General features: G+C 41.8%; 1 protein-coding gene across 3 annotated transcripts; it reads right to left on the bottom strand.

The window, feature by feature from the left end:
• On the bottom strand, positions 1–7,965 carry LOC140848997 (uncharacterized). 3 transcript variants are annotated; one of them, XR_012130387.1, is made up of 3 exons: positions 5,694–7,965; positions 4,745–4,879; positions 1–3,453 (listed from the first exon to the last, which is right to left on the bottom strand). XR_012130387.1 is itself a non-coding variant. In XM_073234662.1 (3 exons), the coding sequence occupies exons 2-3, from the start codon at positions 5,827–5,829 to the stop codon at positions 3,237–3,239; spliced, it is 1,779 nt and encodes a 592-aa protein (XP_073090763.1). In that variant the 5' UTR covers positions 5,830–5,855; positions 7,327–7,965; the 3' UTR covers positions 1–3,236. The 3 variants fall into 3 exon arrangements, 2 of the variants coding, with proteins under 2 accessions (XP_073090763.1, XP_073090762.1); XM_073234662.1 differs by having other exon boundaries at positions 1–4,879; positions 5,694–5,855; positions 7,327–7,965; XM_073234661.1 differs by having other exon boundaries at positions 1–4,879.
• Positions 7,966–18,076: the final 10,111 nt, after the last annotated feature.

The raw sequence follows: 18,076 nt of genomic DNA, 5'->3' as shown, positions 1-18,076 counted from the left end.
CAAATCACTCACGGAAGGCGTCTCTTGATGCAATAAGCAAGAGGAATTTATTCAGGAACCAGCTAGCTGGGGTCCAAGTTAGCCCGAAGCAGCGGGTCTCAACAAGGACCCTGAGCACACAAAGCCAGAAGGTTTTATAGCATTTTCAAAGGGGGCAACATTTTCCACAATCACAATACAGTGTTTTTTCATAGACACATAAATCTTTGCCTGGGGCCACATCCTGGGGTCTGGTTAGATAAGATTACCTTCGGAATGTTTAGGGTGGTTCTAGTAAGATAAGCTTGGTGTGTATGATTAACTGATTTGAGGTCAGCTAATTAAAGGTCACTACATTTAACACTGGCTGACTAACTTGTTTTTCAAGATTCTAATAATTTTCCTCCTTCTAGGTTAGGGGGTGGTATTTAAGCCTTTAAGATGGCTGTACTTATGCTAACTTTTGATTCTTCAGATCCTACAATATATTAAATCTCTTTAATAAATACCTGCTATAGACTGAGTGTGTCCCTTCCTCCCAAATTCATATGATGAAACCTAATCCCCAATGTGATGGTGTTTAGGGGTGAGGTCTTTAGGAGGTGATTAGGTCATGAGTAGGACTCCCTCATGAATGGGATTAATGCCTTTATAAGAAAGACCCCTGGGAGCTCCCTTGTCTCTTTTGCCATGTGAGGATACAGCAAGAAAATGGCTGTGTATGAACGAGGAAGCAGACCCTCACCAGATACCAAATTTGCTGGTGCTTTGATCTTGGACTGTTGGATTCTCCCTGAGGAGGACGCCGCCCCAATTCACTCACGAAAGGCGTCTCTTGATGCAACAAGCAAGAGGAATTTATTCAGGAACCAGCTAGCTGGGGTCCAAGTTAGCCCGACGCAGCGGGTCTCAACAAGGACCCTGAACACACAAAGCCAGAGGTTTTTATAGCATTTTCAAAGGGGCAGCATTTTCCACAGCCACAATAGTGTTTTTCCATAGACACATAAATTTTCGGCTGACGCCATATCCTGGGGGTCTGGTTAGATAAAATCACTTTCAGAATGTTTAGGGTGGTTCTAGCAAGATAAGCTTGGTATGTATGATTAACTGATTTGAGGTTAGCTAACTAAAGGTCACTACAATTAACACTGGCTGACTAACTTGTTTTTCAAGGTTCTAATAATTTTCCTCCTTCTAGGTTAGAGGGTGGTGTTTAGGCCTTTAAGATGGCTGTGCTTATGCTAACTTTTGATTCTCTAGATCCTACATTTCCCCACTTCTCTTTAGGGGCATTCCAACCATGGAATGTTTGTGTCTCCTTGTTGGGTGAGTGAATGATATTGTTGCCTCAACATTAGTACATGAACGGCACTCACTCTTTCTCTAACAAAAGTTATCAGCCGATTTAGTATGCAGGGTCCTAAAGTGAGGAGCAACACAAGGATGAGTAAGGGCCCAGCCAGAGTGGATATCAGGGTTGTAAGCCACGGGGATCTAGTGAACCAAGATTCAAATAGCCCTTGGCCAGCTTCTCGTTCTTTCTTTCTCTGGTCTAGCCTTTCCCTAAGCTTTGACATTGAATCTCTTACTATTCCAGAATGGTCTGCATAAAAGCAGCATTCTTCTTTTAAAGCTGCACACAGTCCTCCTTCTTTTAGGAACAGCAGATCCAGCCCTCGTCTATTCTGCAAGACTACCTCAGAGAGGGAAGTCAGAGATTCTTCAAGTTTTGTAATGGATTGCTCTATGGTCTTTAAGTCTTCATCAATAGCTGTCCTTAGTCCTTCATAATGTTGGTTCCCTTGGACAATAGCGGCTGCCCCCGTTCCCACTCCGGCTGCGACTCCTATCCCTAACAACACGGCTAAGGTCAGCGAGACCAGCTCTCTCTTATATATCTATGCCTAGGTTCAAATTCAGCTACGAATGAGAGATCATCATGATACATCAACCTGGGCACCAGCTGAACCATGATACAGAAATCGCGGGAGGAGTTGAAGGCAGAAGTAGAGACACATGGGGTCACTCCAGTATTACAAGCCCACTATCCCTCGGGAGGAGGGACTAGATACTCATTTTCACCTGAGGAGGTTACAGCTATGGTTTCATTACACAAAGCTTTATGGGTGGGGGGAACTGTACCTAAACATCTTCCTCTTCCAGTTACTTCGGTCAGGGTTAGTTTCCTATGGCTCCCCCAGCTACAGATCTCGTGACAGGTCATCCTGTTAAAACTGCCCAACAATCCTAATCCTTCATAATAAGGCGGCCCAGAAGAGAAACACAACCAACAGGATTCAGTAGTTTTAGGATTGGTGGTGTTTAAGGCCTGAAAAGCCCCTTCAAGGAGGTTGAGAAGGCGTTGTCCTGTGCTAGGAAAAGGGGTAACTTGGCCAAGAGTGGAGACAGAGGGAGTGGTGGTAGAGTCCACAGGTGGGGCTAGGGTCTGCTCGGGGGCTGGGGCTGGGAGATGCAGCCGATCCCGCAGGACAGCGTTGGGTCCCACTGGGATAGCCGGGGGAGTCTCTACATTAAGCCTGAGCATGAACAAGACTCCATTATCATAGCCACTCTGGTAGAGTCTTAGTCCCCATGTAAGCCCTTTTTCCCAGTTTGTTGCCCTTTTTCCTGCATCTGTGAAGGAGATGTCAATAAGATTGCAGGTGGGATTAGTCCTGCATTGGGCATGAGTGGCACCCCGTTGGATTTTTATGAGGCCTGGAGGAGGTCTCCCTGCGCTTCCTGTCAGCCAATGGCATGTCCCTGTCTGCTCACAACCCCAATTTTTACAAAAAAAATCTGTCTGCCCACCACACTGTGAGACCTCGGCATCGGTTGAGGGGGCCGGGCATACATAAAAGCAGGTACTTTGGATCTCTTTCATAGTCCCAGGGCCCCAATGCACTGTATAATCCCAAGTGCCACATCCGGGTACCCCAACTTTATCTTCATACCAGGGGTCTTGTTTGAAAAGAGTGCATATATCTACAGTGAGGGTAGGCCACCAGGTTCCCTTAGGGTGTTGTCCTGTTAACTGGACTACTACTTGGCGGGAAGCTGGGGTAATGATTTGCCATGACAGTAACCTGGGTTCATGAGGGTTAGGGTTCTGGTGGGTTGGAGGTAGCAGGAACATCAGAATCACTAATAACATAGTTCTTTCTACACAAGCGAAGCTTAAGGGGGTTATCAGTCCGAGTTACTCGCCAGTCTGGGTCCGGTGGGGGTGCCTTCTTTAGATGTGAAGCGTGTATTCAGGAGGAGACGCCGTCCACTTTCACGGCTGTGGGAGTAGTCAGGAGGACGATGAAAGGTCCCTTCCACCGCGGCTCGAGGTTTCCTGTCTGGTGCCTTCTCACGTAGACAGGGTCTCCCACCTGGAACTGGTGAGGCACCGAGAGGTCCTCTGGCCGATAGGCTTCCTTGATGGAGGCCCACACCTCTTTCTGCACAGCCTCCAAGGCTCGTAACCTTTCAAGCAAAAACTTATTAGTTGCACACTCGGGGAATGTATGAAGATGTGCTGATTGGAGCAGGGCCGGGGCCCCAAACATTATTTCAAAGGGTGTTAGTCCAAAGCGGCCGGGAGTGTTCCTGACTCTAAACAGGGTGAAGGGAAGGAGGACTAACCAATCACATAAGCCAGTCTCTATGGACAATTTAGTCAAGGTCTCTTTTAGAGTTCTGTTCATCCTTTCTACCTGTCCTGAGCTCTGGGGCCTGTATGCACAATGCAATTTCCAATCTGTCCCCAGGATCTTGGCCAATCCCTGACTTACCTGGGCAACAAAGGCAGGGCCGTTGTCGGAGCCGATTACCTTTGGGATCCCAAACCTGGGAAATATTTCTTCAAGGATCTTTTTAGACACCGTCTGAGCTGTCTCAGTTTTGGTGGGGAATGCCTCTGTCCATCCTGAAAATGTGTCTAGGAAAACTAGAAGGTACTTATATCCATACTTAGCAGGCTTAATTTCAGTGAAGTCAACTTCCCAATAAGCTCCTGGGCGATCTCCTCGAAGTCTTTTCCCGGATATTGCTTGATTTTTGCTCACGTTTACTAATTGACAGGGAACACAATTTTTTACAACCTCATCAGCCAATTTTCCTAATCCAATAACATGATAAGGGGAGTCTCGAACCAAGGTCTTTAGGTTTTTTGCTCCCAAGTGTGTCAATTGATGTAATTGCCTTAAGTATTCTTCTGCCTCTCTCTGGGGCAGGACAACTTTCCCTTTTTCAGACTTGTATATCTCTTGGGGCGAGGAATTTTTGAACCCTAATTTGTTTATACAAACGAGATCTTCAGGTGTATACTGGAAGCTCTTAATGTGGGTGGCTTCCGGATACACTTGGAGGGGTAAAATGCTCATTCCCTGAGCTGCTTGCTTTGCGGCTTGGTCCGCCCTCCGGTTTCCTCGAGCTATTGGAGAGTCATCTTTCTGATGTCCAGGGCAATGTATTATCGCTACTTCCTTAGGCTTATGGATGGCTTCTAACAAATCTAAAATTTCTTGTTTGCTTTTAACATCTTTCCCGGCAGAAGTTAACAGCCCTCTCTGTCTATAAATAGCCCCGTGTATATGAGCAGTGGCAAAAGCGTATCGGCTGTCAGTGTAGACGTTAAGTCTCTTACCTTCTGCCATCCTTAGAGCCTGAGTCAGGGCAATGAGTTCTGCACACTGTGCAGAAGTGCCCGTTGGGAGTCCGCTGGCCCACATGATCCGGTCATCATCTACTACTGCAGCTCCAGCCATTCTCTTACCATTCATGATGTAACTGCTCCCGTCTGTATACCAAGTCAGGAGTCCCAGTCCTCCTAAGGGCTGATCTTGTAAATCCCGGCGGATCCCTGTCTCCTCAGCCAGGATTTCCTGGCAGGTATGGAGCACTTCCTTCCCTGAATCGGGGAGCAGAGTGGCCGGGTTTAGGATGGCAGGGGGGGCAAACTCTACACGATCACGATTCAGGAGTAAGGTTTGGTAGTGAGTCATTCTGGCATTCGACATCCATCTCTCGGGTGGCTGCCGGATTACACTTTCCAACGCATGTGGAGCAACCACAGTGAGTTTCTGTCCCAGTGTCAGTTTGTCAGAATCTTTAACCAAGAGGGCCACTGCCGCCACTACTCTCAAACAGGCAGGCCATCCGCTACTCACTGGGTCCAATTTTTTTGACAAATAGGCGACAGGTCTCTTCCAAGGTCCCCATTGTTGGGTCAACACTCCCCGAGCCACTCCGCTCCGTTCATCCACAAAAAGGACGAACGGCTTAGTCACATCTGGCAAGGCCAGAGCGGGTGCCGACAGGAGGGCCTTCTTGATATCATCAAAGGCCTGCTGTTGTTCAGGTCCCCAAACAAACGGGGCCGCCCCTTTGGTTAGGGGATACAGAGGGGCGGCAAAGGTGGCATATCTGGGTATCCATAATCTACAAAACCCTGCCGTCCCTAGAAACTCGCGAACTTGGCGCGGAGTAGTAGGAACCGGGATCTGCGTCACAGTCTGCTTTCGGGCTTCAGTAAGCCACCTTTTCCCCTCTCTCAGGGAATATCCCAAATAAGTCACTTGTTGTTGGCAGATCTGTGCCTTTTTGGCAGATGCCCTATATCCCAATTTAGCAAGTTCAGTCAAAAGGGCTCCCGTGGCCTCTTGGCAGGCTTCCTGAGTAGGGGCTGCTATCAGTAAGTCATCAACATATTGTAACGAAGTTACCTGTGGGTTGGAGGCTCGGTAAAAGGCCAAGTCCTGATGTAAAGCCTCGTCGAAGAGGGTGGGTGAATTCTTGAATCCTTGTGGCAAGCGAGTCCAGGTCAATTGTCCAGTAGTTCCTGTGGAGGGGTCTTTCCATTCAAAAGCAAACAGCGGTTGGCTACTCTGGTGCAGGCACAAACAAAAGAAGGCGTCTTTTAAATCTAAGACTGTATACCAGGTGTTTTCTGGGGCCAGAGAGCTTAACAGGTTATAAGGGTTCGGCACAGTGGGATGAATGTCCTGTATCCTCTTATTAAGTTCTCTTAAATCTTGCGCTGGTCGATAATCTCCTGTTCCCGCTTTCTTTACAGGCAGCAAGGGAGTGTTCCATGAGGATTTACATTTTACTAATATCCCCTGCTCTATGAGCCTCTGGATATGGGGCCTAATTCCATCTCTGGATTCTTTACTCATTGGATATTGTCTTACAGTTACTGGTAAGGCTGAGGCTTTCAATTCTATGACCACCGGGGACTGGTTTACAGCGAGCCCCATACCCGCCGTCTCCGCCCAGGCCCCCGGAAACTGGTTAAGCCACCCCTGACTAACTCGGGAGGGTCCTGGTTCCTTAAAAAGGCGGTACTCGTCTTCTAATCTTATGGACAGAATACTTAGGCCCAAAGGTTTTTCTCTCGATCAGTCACTCGGGTATCTTCAGCCTGAAAGGATATTTGGGCCCCGGCTTTGGTCAAGATGTCTCTTCCTAACAAGGGTGTGGGGCATTCCGGAATGACAAGGAATGAGTGGTTTACTTGTCCCACTCCTAAGTCCACTGTTCTTTGGGTAGTCCATGCATATTGTTTCTGGCCCGTGGCCCCGAACACCCAAGACTTTTTGCCAGAAAGAGGGCCTCTAGCTTGGGTCAGTACAGAATGTTGAGCACTGGTATCCACCAGAAACTCAACGGGTTGCCCCTCCACCTTCAGGGTTACCCTAGGCTCGGGGAGGTGCTCCGAGCCCCGTCTTCCCTAATCCTCATCTTCCAGCAGAGACAACACCTTCTTCGGAGGTCCCCGCGGTGGTTTCTTAGGGCATTCTTTCACCCAATGCCCCTTTTCCTTGCAGTACGCACACTGATCTTTATCCAAAGGAGGTCGGTTGCCCAGGGACCCTGCTTTACTAGTTCTACCACTAGAGGGCGGGCGTCCCTTACTTTCTACTACTGTGGCCAAGGTCTTTGTTAAATTTCTCTCATGCTTCCTGTCCCTCTTTTCCTCTTTACTTTCCCTTTCCTTTTCCTTCCTTAATTCCTTCTCTTCCTCAGTCTCTCTCTTATGATAAACTTTCTCAGCTTCTTTCACCAAGTCTCTCAGCGACAAATCCTGTAAGCCTTCTAGTCTCTGAAGCTTTTTTCTAATATCAGGTGCTGATTGCCCAATAAAGGCAAGAGTCACTGAAGCACTGTGCTCCTCAGAAGTGGGGTCAAAAGGAGTATACCGCCTGAAGGCTTCTATCAGGCGTTCTAAGAACACTGCGGGTGCCTCAGCGGCTCCCTGACTAACCTCTCTTACCTTGGCCAAATTGGTGGGGCACCTTGCGGCCCCGCGAAGACCTGCCACCAGAGCCTGGCGATAGATGGTTAGTCGCTCCCTACCTTCTGGAGAATTAAAGTCCCAATTGGGTCTGGTCAGCGGGAACCCCCTTTCTATATCATGAGGGAGTTGCGATGGTCGTCCGTCAGTCCCAGGCACGTTTTTTCACGCCTCCAGGAGGATCCTTTCTCTTTCTTCTGTGGTAAAGAGTACCTGTATGAGCTGCTGACAATCATCCCAAGTGGGCTGGTGAGAGAACATCAGAGACTCTATCAGTCCCGTTAGTCTCTGTGGTTCCTCCGAAAAAGGAGGGTGGTTAGCTTTCCAATTGTATAAATCAGCAGAGGAGAATGGCCAATATTGCAGAGGTTGGAAAGGCGGGTCCCACTCTTCCCCAAGGATGGGAACTCCATAAGACTGGAGAGGAAAAATACCCGGTGGGTCCAAGGTGGCCCCTCAGCGGCACCGAGTTCCCTGGGCAGGTCCCGGAGCCGGCTCCACTGCCTCAGCACCAGGGGCTGGCGGTTCCGGGGGTACCGGGGCTGGCAGTGCTGGGGCTGGGGGTGCTGGGACCGGGGGTGCCGGGGCTGGGGGTGCTGTAGGGGCAGGAGGATAGGGAGGGGGGTCATCAACCATAAGCAAATCATCTTGAGTGTCAGGGTAAACTTTAGTGGTTTCTTTTTCCTTGCTCTGGGGTTGGGTCTGGACAGCTAAAACTCGAGGGCCCGTTTTCTTCTGCACCCAGGGCTTTACCCAGGGCAGTGGGTTTTTCACCAACTCTTGCCAGACTACAATATAGGGTTGCTGATTTGGGTGTCCTTGAGGCGAATCCTGGAAGACAATGGCTTTTACTGCTAATAAAGTGGGGAGATCAAAAGTCCCCTCCGAGGGCCACCCAACATTGAAGGTGGGCCATTAGGAGGTACAGAAAGTCTGCCACGGTCCCTTTTTTACTTCTACTGACAAGTTATGGGCTCTCGCTCTGACTTCCGTCCAATGATCTAACGTCAGGCTAAGGGGGGTCGTCACTGTCTGTCCCACTGTCAGTATAACAATAATCAGGCTTGTAAAAGACACAGAAAACAAAGACACACACAAATTAGACACACAGTGGCCGCTTTTTGTTTTTCTCAGATTTTCAAACAGAAATCGAAAGAAATCGGAGGGTTGATACTCCTGGCGCCCAAAAATCAACCCTATCTCATCAGGTTCACTTTGCCAGAAAAACAGATGAGAGGCTACCAGGCATCCCTGGCCCTGCAACCTCCCTGAGGCGTCCCCCAGGGTTGCAGCCTGCGGTGCTCCAAGTACGTCTACCGACCGCAGTCTCGACCCCTTTACGGGATCGGGACAGCTGCCAGACAACGGGTACCCTTTCAGAATTCCGACCGGTCTCACTGAAAAACAGAAAACAGAACACAGACAACCCAAGGCACCACTAACCTTACCTCTTCCTCCAAGAATGGCTTCGGGAGTGAAGCAGGGTGAGCGCACGATCCCGGACGAGCCCCCAAATGTTGGATTCTCCCTGAGGAGGACGCCGCCCCAATTCACTCACAAAAGGCATCTCTTGATGCAACAAGCAAGAGGAATTTATTCAGGAACCAGCTAGCTGGGGTCCAAGTTAGCCTGACGCAGCGGGTCTCAACAAGGACCCTGAACACACAAAGCCAGAGGTTTTTATAGCATTTTCAAAGGGGCAGCATTTTCCACAGCCACAATACAGTGTTTTTCCATAGACACATAAATTTTCGGCTGACGCCACATCCTGGAGGTCTGGTTAGATAAAATCACTTTCAGAATGTTTAGGGTGGTTCTAGCAAGATAAGCTTGGTATGTATGATTAACTGATTTGAGGTTAGCTGACTAAAGGTCACTACAATTAACACTGGCTGACTAACTTGTTTTTCAAGGTTCTAATAATTTTCCTCCTTCTAGGTTAGAGGGTGGTGTTTAGGCCTTTAAGATGGCTGTGCTTATGCTAACTTTTGATTCTCTAGATCCTACAGGACTACCCAGCCTCCAGAACTTTATAAGCCACCTACTCTATGGTATTCTGTTACAGCAGCCTAAATAGACTAAGATAGTTACACAATGCAACTAAACTTTTGTTCAAGTGGACTTGGATTATATGTAATAACTACATAGTATAAATCATATTATCAGCTATGAGAGCTAGAGATAAAAGTTAATCTCAATCAAATACTGCTCTGAATTAACCAGTGACAAGTAAAGCTCAGCCCTCATAGGGAAAAGAGGAATTCCTCCATGATTCTGGAGGCTGGAAGCCCCAAATCAAGATTCCTTTCAAGCTTTGAGGGAAGGATCCTTCCATATCGCTGCCAGATTCTGATAGCCTCACATGTTCTTGGTCTGTGGCAACATGCCTTCCACCTCTGTCCTCTCACAGCCATCTTCTCTGTGTCTGTGTCTTTACTTGATATTGTCCTCTGCATGTGTCTTTATCCAAGGTTCCTTCTTACCATTGCACTAGTCATATAGGATTTGGGCCCATCCTAATCACCTTATCTTAACTCAGCTCCATCTGAAAAAGCCTAATAAGGTCACATTCACAGGTACTGAGGGAGGAGGTTAAGACTTCAACCTATCTATTTTGGAGACATAATTCAATCCACAACAAAACTTTTTCTTTAAAAGACATGGGAGAATTTAGGAGAGTTAATAAGAAGAGAGAAAGGAACTTCAAGGTAAAACTACCTTTTAGATGAGCAGAAATATACATTTCTTATCTACTATTTAACTCCGTTCATTTTCTTCCTTGCCTACACAAAGACCAGGGAGAAGATTTGCAAAGGACTTCTGGAGGCAGAGAACTCACTATGAACGTATCTCCAAAACCGTCTAGGAAGGGATTAAGAGCAGTGGACTTGCAGTGAGGTAGATCTGGCGACCGGTGCTGCTGTTCTGTGACTTTCGCACAGTTAGTTACACAGTTGGCCAACTTGACCAACTTCTTTAAGTGTCATTTTCCTCATATATAAAGAAGATAGTAACAATATATAACTCTTAGGGATTTTTTATAAGGATTATTTGAGATAAAGCATGTAAAATGCTTGCAATAGTGCAACAATTTAAGTACTCAACATGTTGTACATGATTACTTTTCTGGACCCTTTACCAGGATATACATATCACTGTCTTAAACAAAGCCCTGTGAGATGAAAGGTACAGCAGGGGGAATATAGTCAATAATATTGCAATAACTTTGTGTGGTGACAGATGGGAACTATACTTATTGTGATGAGCATTTTGTAATTGTATAATTATCTAATCAATATGTTGTACACCTGAAACAAATAAATTGTATGTGTCAATTATATTTCAATAAAAAGATTACTTTTAAAAAGCAATGGCATAAACACCCCAAAGGCTCCAGAAAGAAACAGGAAAACCCCAACTCCCAGAGTGTATGTGTATTGTAATTCATTAAAATAACATTTCAATTGTAGTTATAAACATTAATTTGAAAGTGTTTTAAATGTAAATATGACTGTTGGAATTCATGGGATCATAATTTTTGCATGAATATCAGTGTTCAGAAGACTATTTTATTAGTTATATGTGAATTCAGGAAGCAAATGAGATAAACAACATTTACAGCTGTTTTTTCTTCATTTAATAATCTTTAAAGCAACAGTAGCAAACAAAATAATTTAACACAGAACAAGTATTTCTCAGGAGGTATTTGTTAGTTTCTTCTTCCCAATAATTTTAAGAACCAGTGCTATGATTTCTTCAATTTTTACTTCCTTGGGCTACATTATATGAATGACAAATACTTTTTCATTGTAATCTTTATTCTGTCATATAAGGCAAGCTTTGTAAAATTCTTCTGAAATAAATCATTTCAAGGCCAAAATATGTGAATTTTAAAATTATAAATTATTACCCCTTATTGAAAAGGCTAGTCTACAGCATAAAATATATTCATTCATAATGTTTTAAAATGAGACTTATTAGAAAAGATATATTCCAACTATGTTTTGGCCTGAGGAAAAATTAAATTTGTCAGGAGAGGAATATATGATTATGATTAAATAATTAATAAAGAGAAATGCTTTGTGTATCTATCAGTGAGTACTGAGAGGCATTTTAGAACACAAAAATATCTAGCAATTCATATTATCTAATTCTGTTTGAGCACATTAAGATGTCATTGGTATTCTCTGCATTTTCTGAAGCCCAAATTGCTTTGAGCTGAAAGACACAGTCATCTTTCCTGTAGTGATGTGTTCTACCATTTTTTTTCCCTATTTTTGTATCTTTTCACTTGGAATGCAGAGATGTCCATGATATAAAGAAAAAAGAAAAATCATCTGCTTTAAGGAAAAATCCTTTAGATACTCAGTAGTTAAACTTTTCATGCCAAATATGTAGCATTCTTGATTAAATAAAATACACATTCTTGTTTATTCTCTTTCAAAAATTTATTTCTTGTCATTTGCTTTGATTTTTTGACTTAAAGATTATGGAGAGATTTTTCCCTACTGAAAATAAATCCACTGCTACTCTTTTGCCAAGAAAGATTTCAACTGAGATCACATTACCTCTGGGTTCAGAGGTGGTCAGGTTCTCCCTGTACCCCTTTCCCTACAATTTCATTTTCAAGATCACTAGTCTATGTGCTCCATAAAAGCAGGGAGCATGTCTATCTTATCTACTAGTATTTAGTGCCTCACACAAATTAGAATCTGAAAATATGTATGGTAAGTTACATCTGTTATTTATACAGGGCAAGAATGCACGGGCACAACTAGGTTGTCTTTCAAGAGAATTTTTGTAGGAGACCTTATTTAGTGCCATGCAGGAATAAGAGGTTATCAGATTAGTCACCTACAGTGTACCTGACTTTCTAATCTGTAGATACTGATATTTAATTTCTTGACACCAGCTGAATGATAGCTGATGACAGGAGCCAGTATGGGAAGGACTGTCCCCCACCTCCCATGAGAAAAAAGTGGAAAAACATCGGACCACATGAGACTCCCAAAGGGCTGAGGTTGTCACACAGCCACATAAAAGCAACTGAATTCCCTATGTCCCCCTTCCTTGATAAAATCAGACACAGAGCGTACATTCCATCTGAGGACCAGTGTCCATGATGGGCAGTGACTTCTTGAGCAACTCTGTACTAGACCATGCAGAGAGACTGAAGATATAAATTTTGGAACATTGGCACAATTCTTTTGTGTTGTACAGTTCTCTTATTTCTTACTTCATTAAGTCCTCCTGACCTGAGATGCTTGAATAACATCATACACAACACAATATTTGCCCAGAAAAGTTGTGAACATCTGGGTGTTTTGATTGAGAAGGCAGGTCAGAGTTTCTGAGCCTCTTTAGACTGTTACCATTAATATTCACAGATAGGAGTCACATTTTTCCTTTCCCAGCAAAGCTTCTTTCAGAGTTAAGAGTTTAAGAACACAAGAGAAAACTGGGATAAATAATAGCAAATATAATCAATGTAATACACACATAAAAATAACTAATTTTTCTTCCAGGTGGTTTTTTTCTTGACTGTTAGAAATCAAATATGTATCATATATATATATATATGTGTGTGTATATATATATATATATATACACACACATATATTCATTTGGAATACATATAGAAACCATATATATCAAATTAATGCTCCAGGTAGCTACCGGAAGGCAATAAAACTACCGCTATTTTCAATAGATAAATTTATGTTAATAGATTTTTAATAAATATAGCTTAATATTAAAAACTAAGCAACATGTTTTGTAAATTAATCCACTGGAGAATATTATTTATGTATAGCTCTCTCTAGCTTTCCTACTTAACCCCCTAAATTGAAATTTTCAGTGTGTGTGGATGGGGAAGTTTTCATCTGGGTAAGATGATACCAAACAGAGCCCAGACGCTGGACTGTTTCATGTGCCTATGTTCTCCAACTCTGCCATTTTAACCATGGTACTCAAATATAAAACCTTCTGAGAGCGTTGTCATGACTGTCTTTCTTATACAGTTGTGAAAGAGAGATTTAGGCACTGTTACCACATGTCTGGTGTTTCATGGAATATTCTTTCAGGTAACAGGTTTTTTGTTTTTGTCACAAAGCAGTGCATGACTTTATTAAGACTGGGGAGGGGCATTATGTCTGAGTGGGATGTGGAGGTCTGCAAAGGCGTATGGAACACTACTATTTGAGTTGGCCTTGGAAAGACCAGTGGGAATCAGACATATAGATATGGAGGGTAGGGATCAGGCATCAGACAAAGGAAGCAGTGTAGACAGAGCACAGAGGTGGGCCTAGAACATGTCCCCAGGGCACAATGGACAACTCCAGTGAGTGAGGAAGATGCTTCTGCATGAAAGAAGGCAGGGAAAGGGATTCCTTTAAATCCCATCTCTTGGTTTATTCCCATGGTGGAAGGACCTGAATTCTACAATTGATTTTCCTCTTTTTTTTTCTTATATTTCTACTTCAGGTAATAATCTTTTGAATTTTCTTTTCTGTGTAATGTAATGCAACTGTGCAGTGGGATTTTCCAGTTACCATAGTAGATTATGATTCATTGAACATCTGAAGGCTGTTTTCTACCTTGGAAAATGGAGACACATAAAAAGGCTCAAGCTTATAGAGAGAATCTTGTATCTCTGGGCTATTCTGTGGAAGAGACAGCCAAAGCTCGGAGAAGTGAAATGACTTCTCTGAGGCTAGAAAGTAGAGTCAAGACTGAAACCAGACATACTGACCATTTAAATGGGTTCCTCACATATTTGTCATAGATAGTGATGCCAGGGTTCTTGTTCACGAAGCTGAAGAATGAGCTTCACAAACACTCAAGGTAGGAGAGCAAGGTACAGGCTTTTATTTAGAAATAAAGCGAGAGAATAGAGCTCCTGGCTCACGCCAGGAGGGGACAAGAGAGCCCGTAGTGGTGCGTTGTCTAGGGGGTTTTATAGACAGTTGAGGATTTTTTGAGAACATGAAAAAACTTAGGGGTGTGGACTTGCATCACCTGCCCTGTCCTGAAGGTTGTCTGGGTCATAGTCTGATTGCCAGGGCTGACAGCAGAGTCATGGGTTATGCTGATACCCTTGCAGAACAGTCAAAACATTCCAGGCCAAGTAGCTCCTGGCCTTTTGACCTTTAACTGAGCTCACTGAAGACGTCTATATTATTAGGTATCTTTCCCTAGAGAATTAGTGTGACCTTGACTTTGCATAATGCTTCACAGAGTTTCAATGGGGCTTCTTTGCGCATTGTTACATTGCTCGGACTGTAAATATTCCACCCTGCTTTTCCCCACTGGAGGCCCTCACCCTGCTCTGACTACACCCACGGTCCCTGTCTCAATAGTAGGGTATGGACCCATCTGCGCTTCATTTTAATGAGATTGTTTTTTTGTGCTTTATTTGTAATCCCTGTGAGCATCACTCAATCAACTTCCTGGTGATTCCTTGTGAATGTGATTTGTGAGTGGCTAGTTTAAAATGTCTGCAGGGGTGGCAACAGGATTAGATTAGAAAGTCAAAGACCCCAAAAATGACAGGCTATACATAGGGGATATGTGTTTTCAGTTTCTGCATTTTAATTTAAGTAAATATTGATAAATTATTCTCTGATATGTTTGTACCACTTTACACTCTAATAAGCTAACCCTTATTATATGTTCATTGTGTGTCAGATATTGCACTAATTATTTTGCACATATCAACTCATTTTGGTTTCACATTAGTCTTACATGTTGGGGGCTTTACTTATTATTTGCATTTTAAATATAACAAGATGGAGGGACAGAGATATGGGGTAACTTGTTCAAGGTTACTCTGCTAGTAAATGGCAGAACTGAGATTGGAGCCTGGGCAGTCTGATTCTGGATCCCATATATTTTACTTCTCAGTACCAGTTACTCCACGTCCTCCCCAATAGTGACTATTACCAGAATTTTTAATTTTTGAGAATATGATATTTGTTAAATTGTATTTCTTTTAATTTTGCATTTTGTAGTTAATAATGAGATTGAATTCCTTTTTCCTAAGTTTACTGTTTTTTTCCTTCTGTGAATTGGCTGTTCATATTTATGTTGGATTGTTTGCCTTCTTGTTATTACTTCTAAAAATAACTTAAAAGTCCTGAGTATTCATTCTTTCTTGACTGTATGCATTGCAAATACTTTCTACTAAAATGTGGCTTTTAATGGACTTGTTTAAAATGTCTCTATATAAGTTTTTAATTTTAACGTACCTGAACTTGTCCATATTTTCCCTAATAGTTTGTGCTTTGGAGTCTTATTTAAATAATTCCTCCTGTTTTAAGGTTCTGAAGACAATTGCTAGCATTTTTTATTGAAGGTTTTAGCTTTAATATTTAAGGATTAATTATATTTGGAATTCAATTTTATTTATAAGTAGGAATTGAATTTTCATTATATGTATACATACTACATTTATGTGCTAAATATATAATACATCTATGAAAATATATGTAATTTTAAAATATATATATAAAACAAATTACTGCAGTAACATTTATAAAATAGATTATCATTTTCATACTGATTAGTATAGCAGTCAGTATGAGAACCTATCTATATATGTCAGCTATCTTGTCTGTCCCCAAACCAGTGACAGTTTACTTATCAAATCTTTTTATTAACTCTTGATATCTATTGAGGTGAATCCTAACTCTCTATTGGTTATTGTGCCCATTTCATGTGACTTTCAGAAACGGTTTGTAATTTCCAATGAAGCCCCTTCATATTTTGATTGGCATTATACTGAATAGATGATATGCAGAAAACCGACATTGTTATGCTAGAAGTCTTCAAATCCATGACCATGTCACATCTGTATATTTGTTTAGGTCTTTTAAAACGTCTTCCCGTAGAATGTCATACATCTCTACATAAAACTCTTGCACATCTTAGGTTTATTTTTGTCTGCCTCCTATTTCTATTGATATTGTCATTATATTGTTATCAAACTAGACTTTGTAAAATTGTTTACAGCATGTGAGAAATTAGTTTAATTGGTGAATTAATATTATAGTCCAGCATCTTTGCTGAACTCTTAAAATTCCAGGAATTTTTATAGTATCTTGAATTTTCTGTGAAGCTAATAATATTTGTAAAACAATAATAACTGAATTTCTTACTTTTTCATTTTAAAGTGCATTATTTATTTGATTTTCTTACTGTATTGGCTGGAAAATATTGGATAGAAGAGGTGATAGTGAATATTCTTCTCTCTGTCATCACTTTATGTAATGTGTTTACAGTTTCACCATTGAATATAATTCTTGTTGAGTCTGGATTACCTTGTAGACTATGTAGAAATATGATTATGTTTCTTCATTAGGGGTTTCTAAGCAAATTTTACTGAAACTTAGGACTGGGACTAAAATAATAGACCTTGGAAGTTAATCTATGACTGGTTTGATAGAGAGAACCTATCTGGAAAAATTTACTTCACCAGGTACACGCATTTACTTTTCAGGTGGGAATTTAGCTTCAGGACCATGGAGACCTCCCTTTAGTGGTAAAAATGAAGATGTTGGTCACTTTCTTTTGAAGAGATTTATTTACATTCACAAGGATAAGAATAGGGATCTAGGATCCTGTCAAAGGAGCAAAGGTTTTCCTACCTTCTTTTCACAAGGGGAGAGGAGATGACTGTCTCTCTCTTACATAAATGTCTAGGTTTATATTTTGGGGTTGTTTACCTACACTAGGTACCTACCTACAGTAGGTACATACCTACATAATGATTTATAATCAGGCTCTCATTGCCTACCCTTCTTATCTCAGGAATAAAAATTGGATCTCTGGCACAATTAGTTGTAAGTAAATAATAATCTGCTCTGCTCCAGAAAACTTGTGCTTGTATTCAGAATATTAAAAAATGTGGATATTAAAAACTTAACATTTTGATCACATTTTTAAAATTTCCTTTAATTCCCAATTTGCCAAGAATGTTTATCATGAATAGTATTACATTTTAGCAATTGCTTTTTTGAATCTGTTGAGATGATCATAGGTTTCCTGAATTCTAATTTCCCCTTATTTGTATGCCTTCAACTTCAGTCTATAATAATTTTTGTTTTATATAGTCAATATTTGTTCAAATTTTTCCACATACTTACCTGTTTCTTAGTTTATGATTCTGCTTTGCTCTGAAGTCTTGCTTCTACATTCAATTATCTTTTTCTTTAATTATCTCTTTTGTAGATTTACTCAGAAACAACTGTTATTGGCACTGTCTCTGTTTTTATTTTAAAGTGTGCTCATTTCTATTCACTTTTGGTTTTTCATGTGTTATGGTTTTTCTGTTTTTAAACCAGGTTGACAATTATTTTCTCTTGACAATTTGAAGATATTCATTGGTAATGTGGCCTTTATTATTGCTATTAAGAGAGACTAATATTTTATATTACTTTTTCTTTACAAGTAATCTGGCATTTCTCTCTGTTTTTATAATCTTTATATCAGTGGTTTTATGTAGTATCAGTACAATGGGTTAAAGTATAGACTAATTCTATTAATTCTGCTTGGCACATTTTGTGAATCATGAATCTAAGATTTTATAAAGATTGAAAAAATTGACAATTGTTAATTTTACAAAAGTTGCTTCTCCCTTATTTCCTCTGCCCCATCCCTTTGAAATTACCTTTAGGCATATACTAGGATTTTAATTTTATCAGCTATGTCTATGTGAACCTCTTGCATATTTTCCTCTTTGTCTCTTGTTTGCTTTGTTAGGTATTGATCTCATTCAGTTTTTATATAACTATTCAGTTATTTTAAAAAATACAT

This window comes from Manis javanica, chromosome 4 (genome assembly GCF_040802235.1).
Source record: "Manis javanica isolate MJ-LG chromosome 4, MJ_LKY, whole genome shotgun sequence".
In the NCBI taxonomy this organism is placed as follows: domain Eukaryota; kingdom Metazoa; phylum Chordata; class Mammalia; order Pholidota; family Manidae; genus Manis; species Manis javanica.
Note: the sequence above shows the minus strand (reverse complement) of the source record. Positions and strands in the feature narration are given on the sequence as shown.

Coding starts and splice junctions, on each gene's coding strand:
- LOC140848997 (XM_073234661.1), bottom strand. CDS start 5,829: ATGGAAAGACCCCTCCACAGGAACTACTGGACAATTGACCTGGACTCG. Junction 4,880..5,693: donor ACCGAGCCTCCAACCCACAG/GTAACTTCGTTA, acceptor TCCCCGATTCAG/GGAAGGAAGTGCTCCATACC.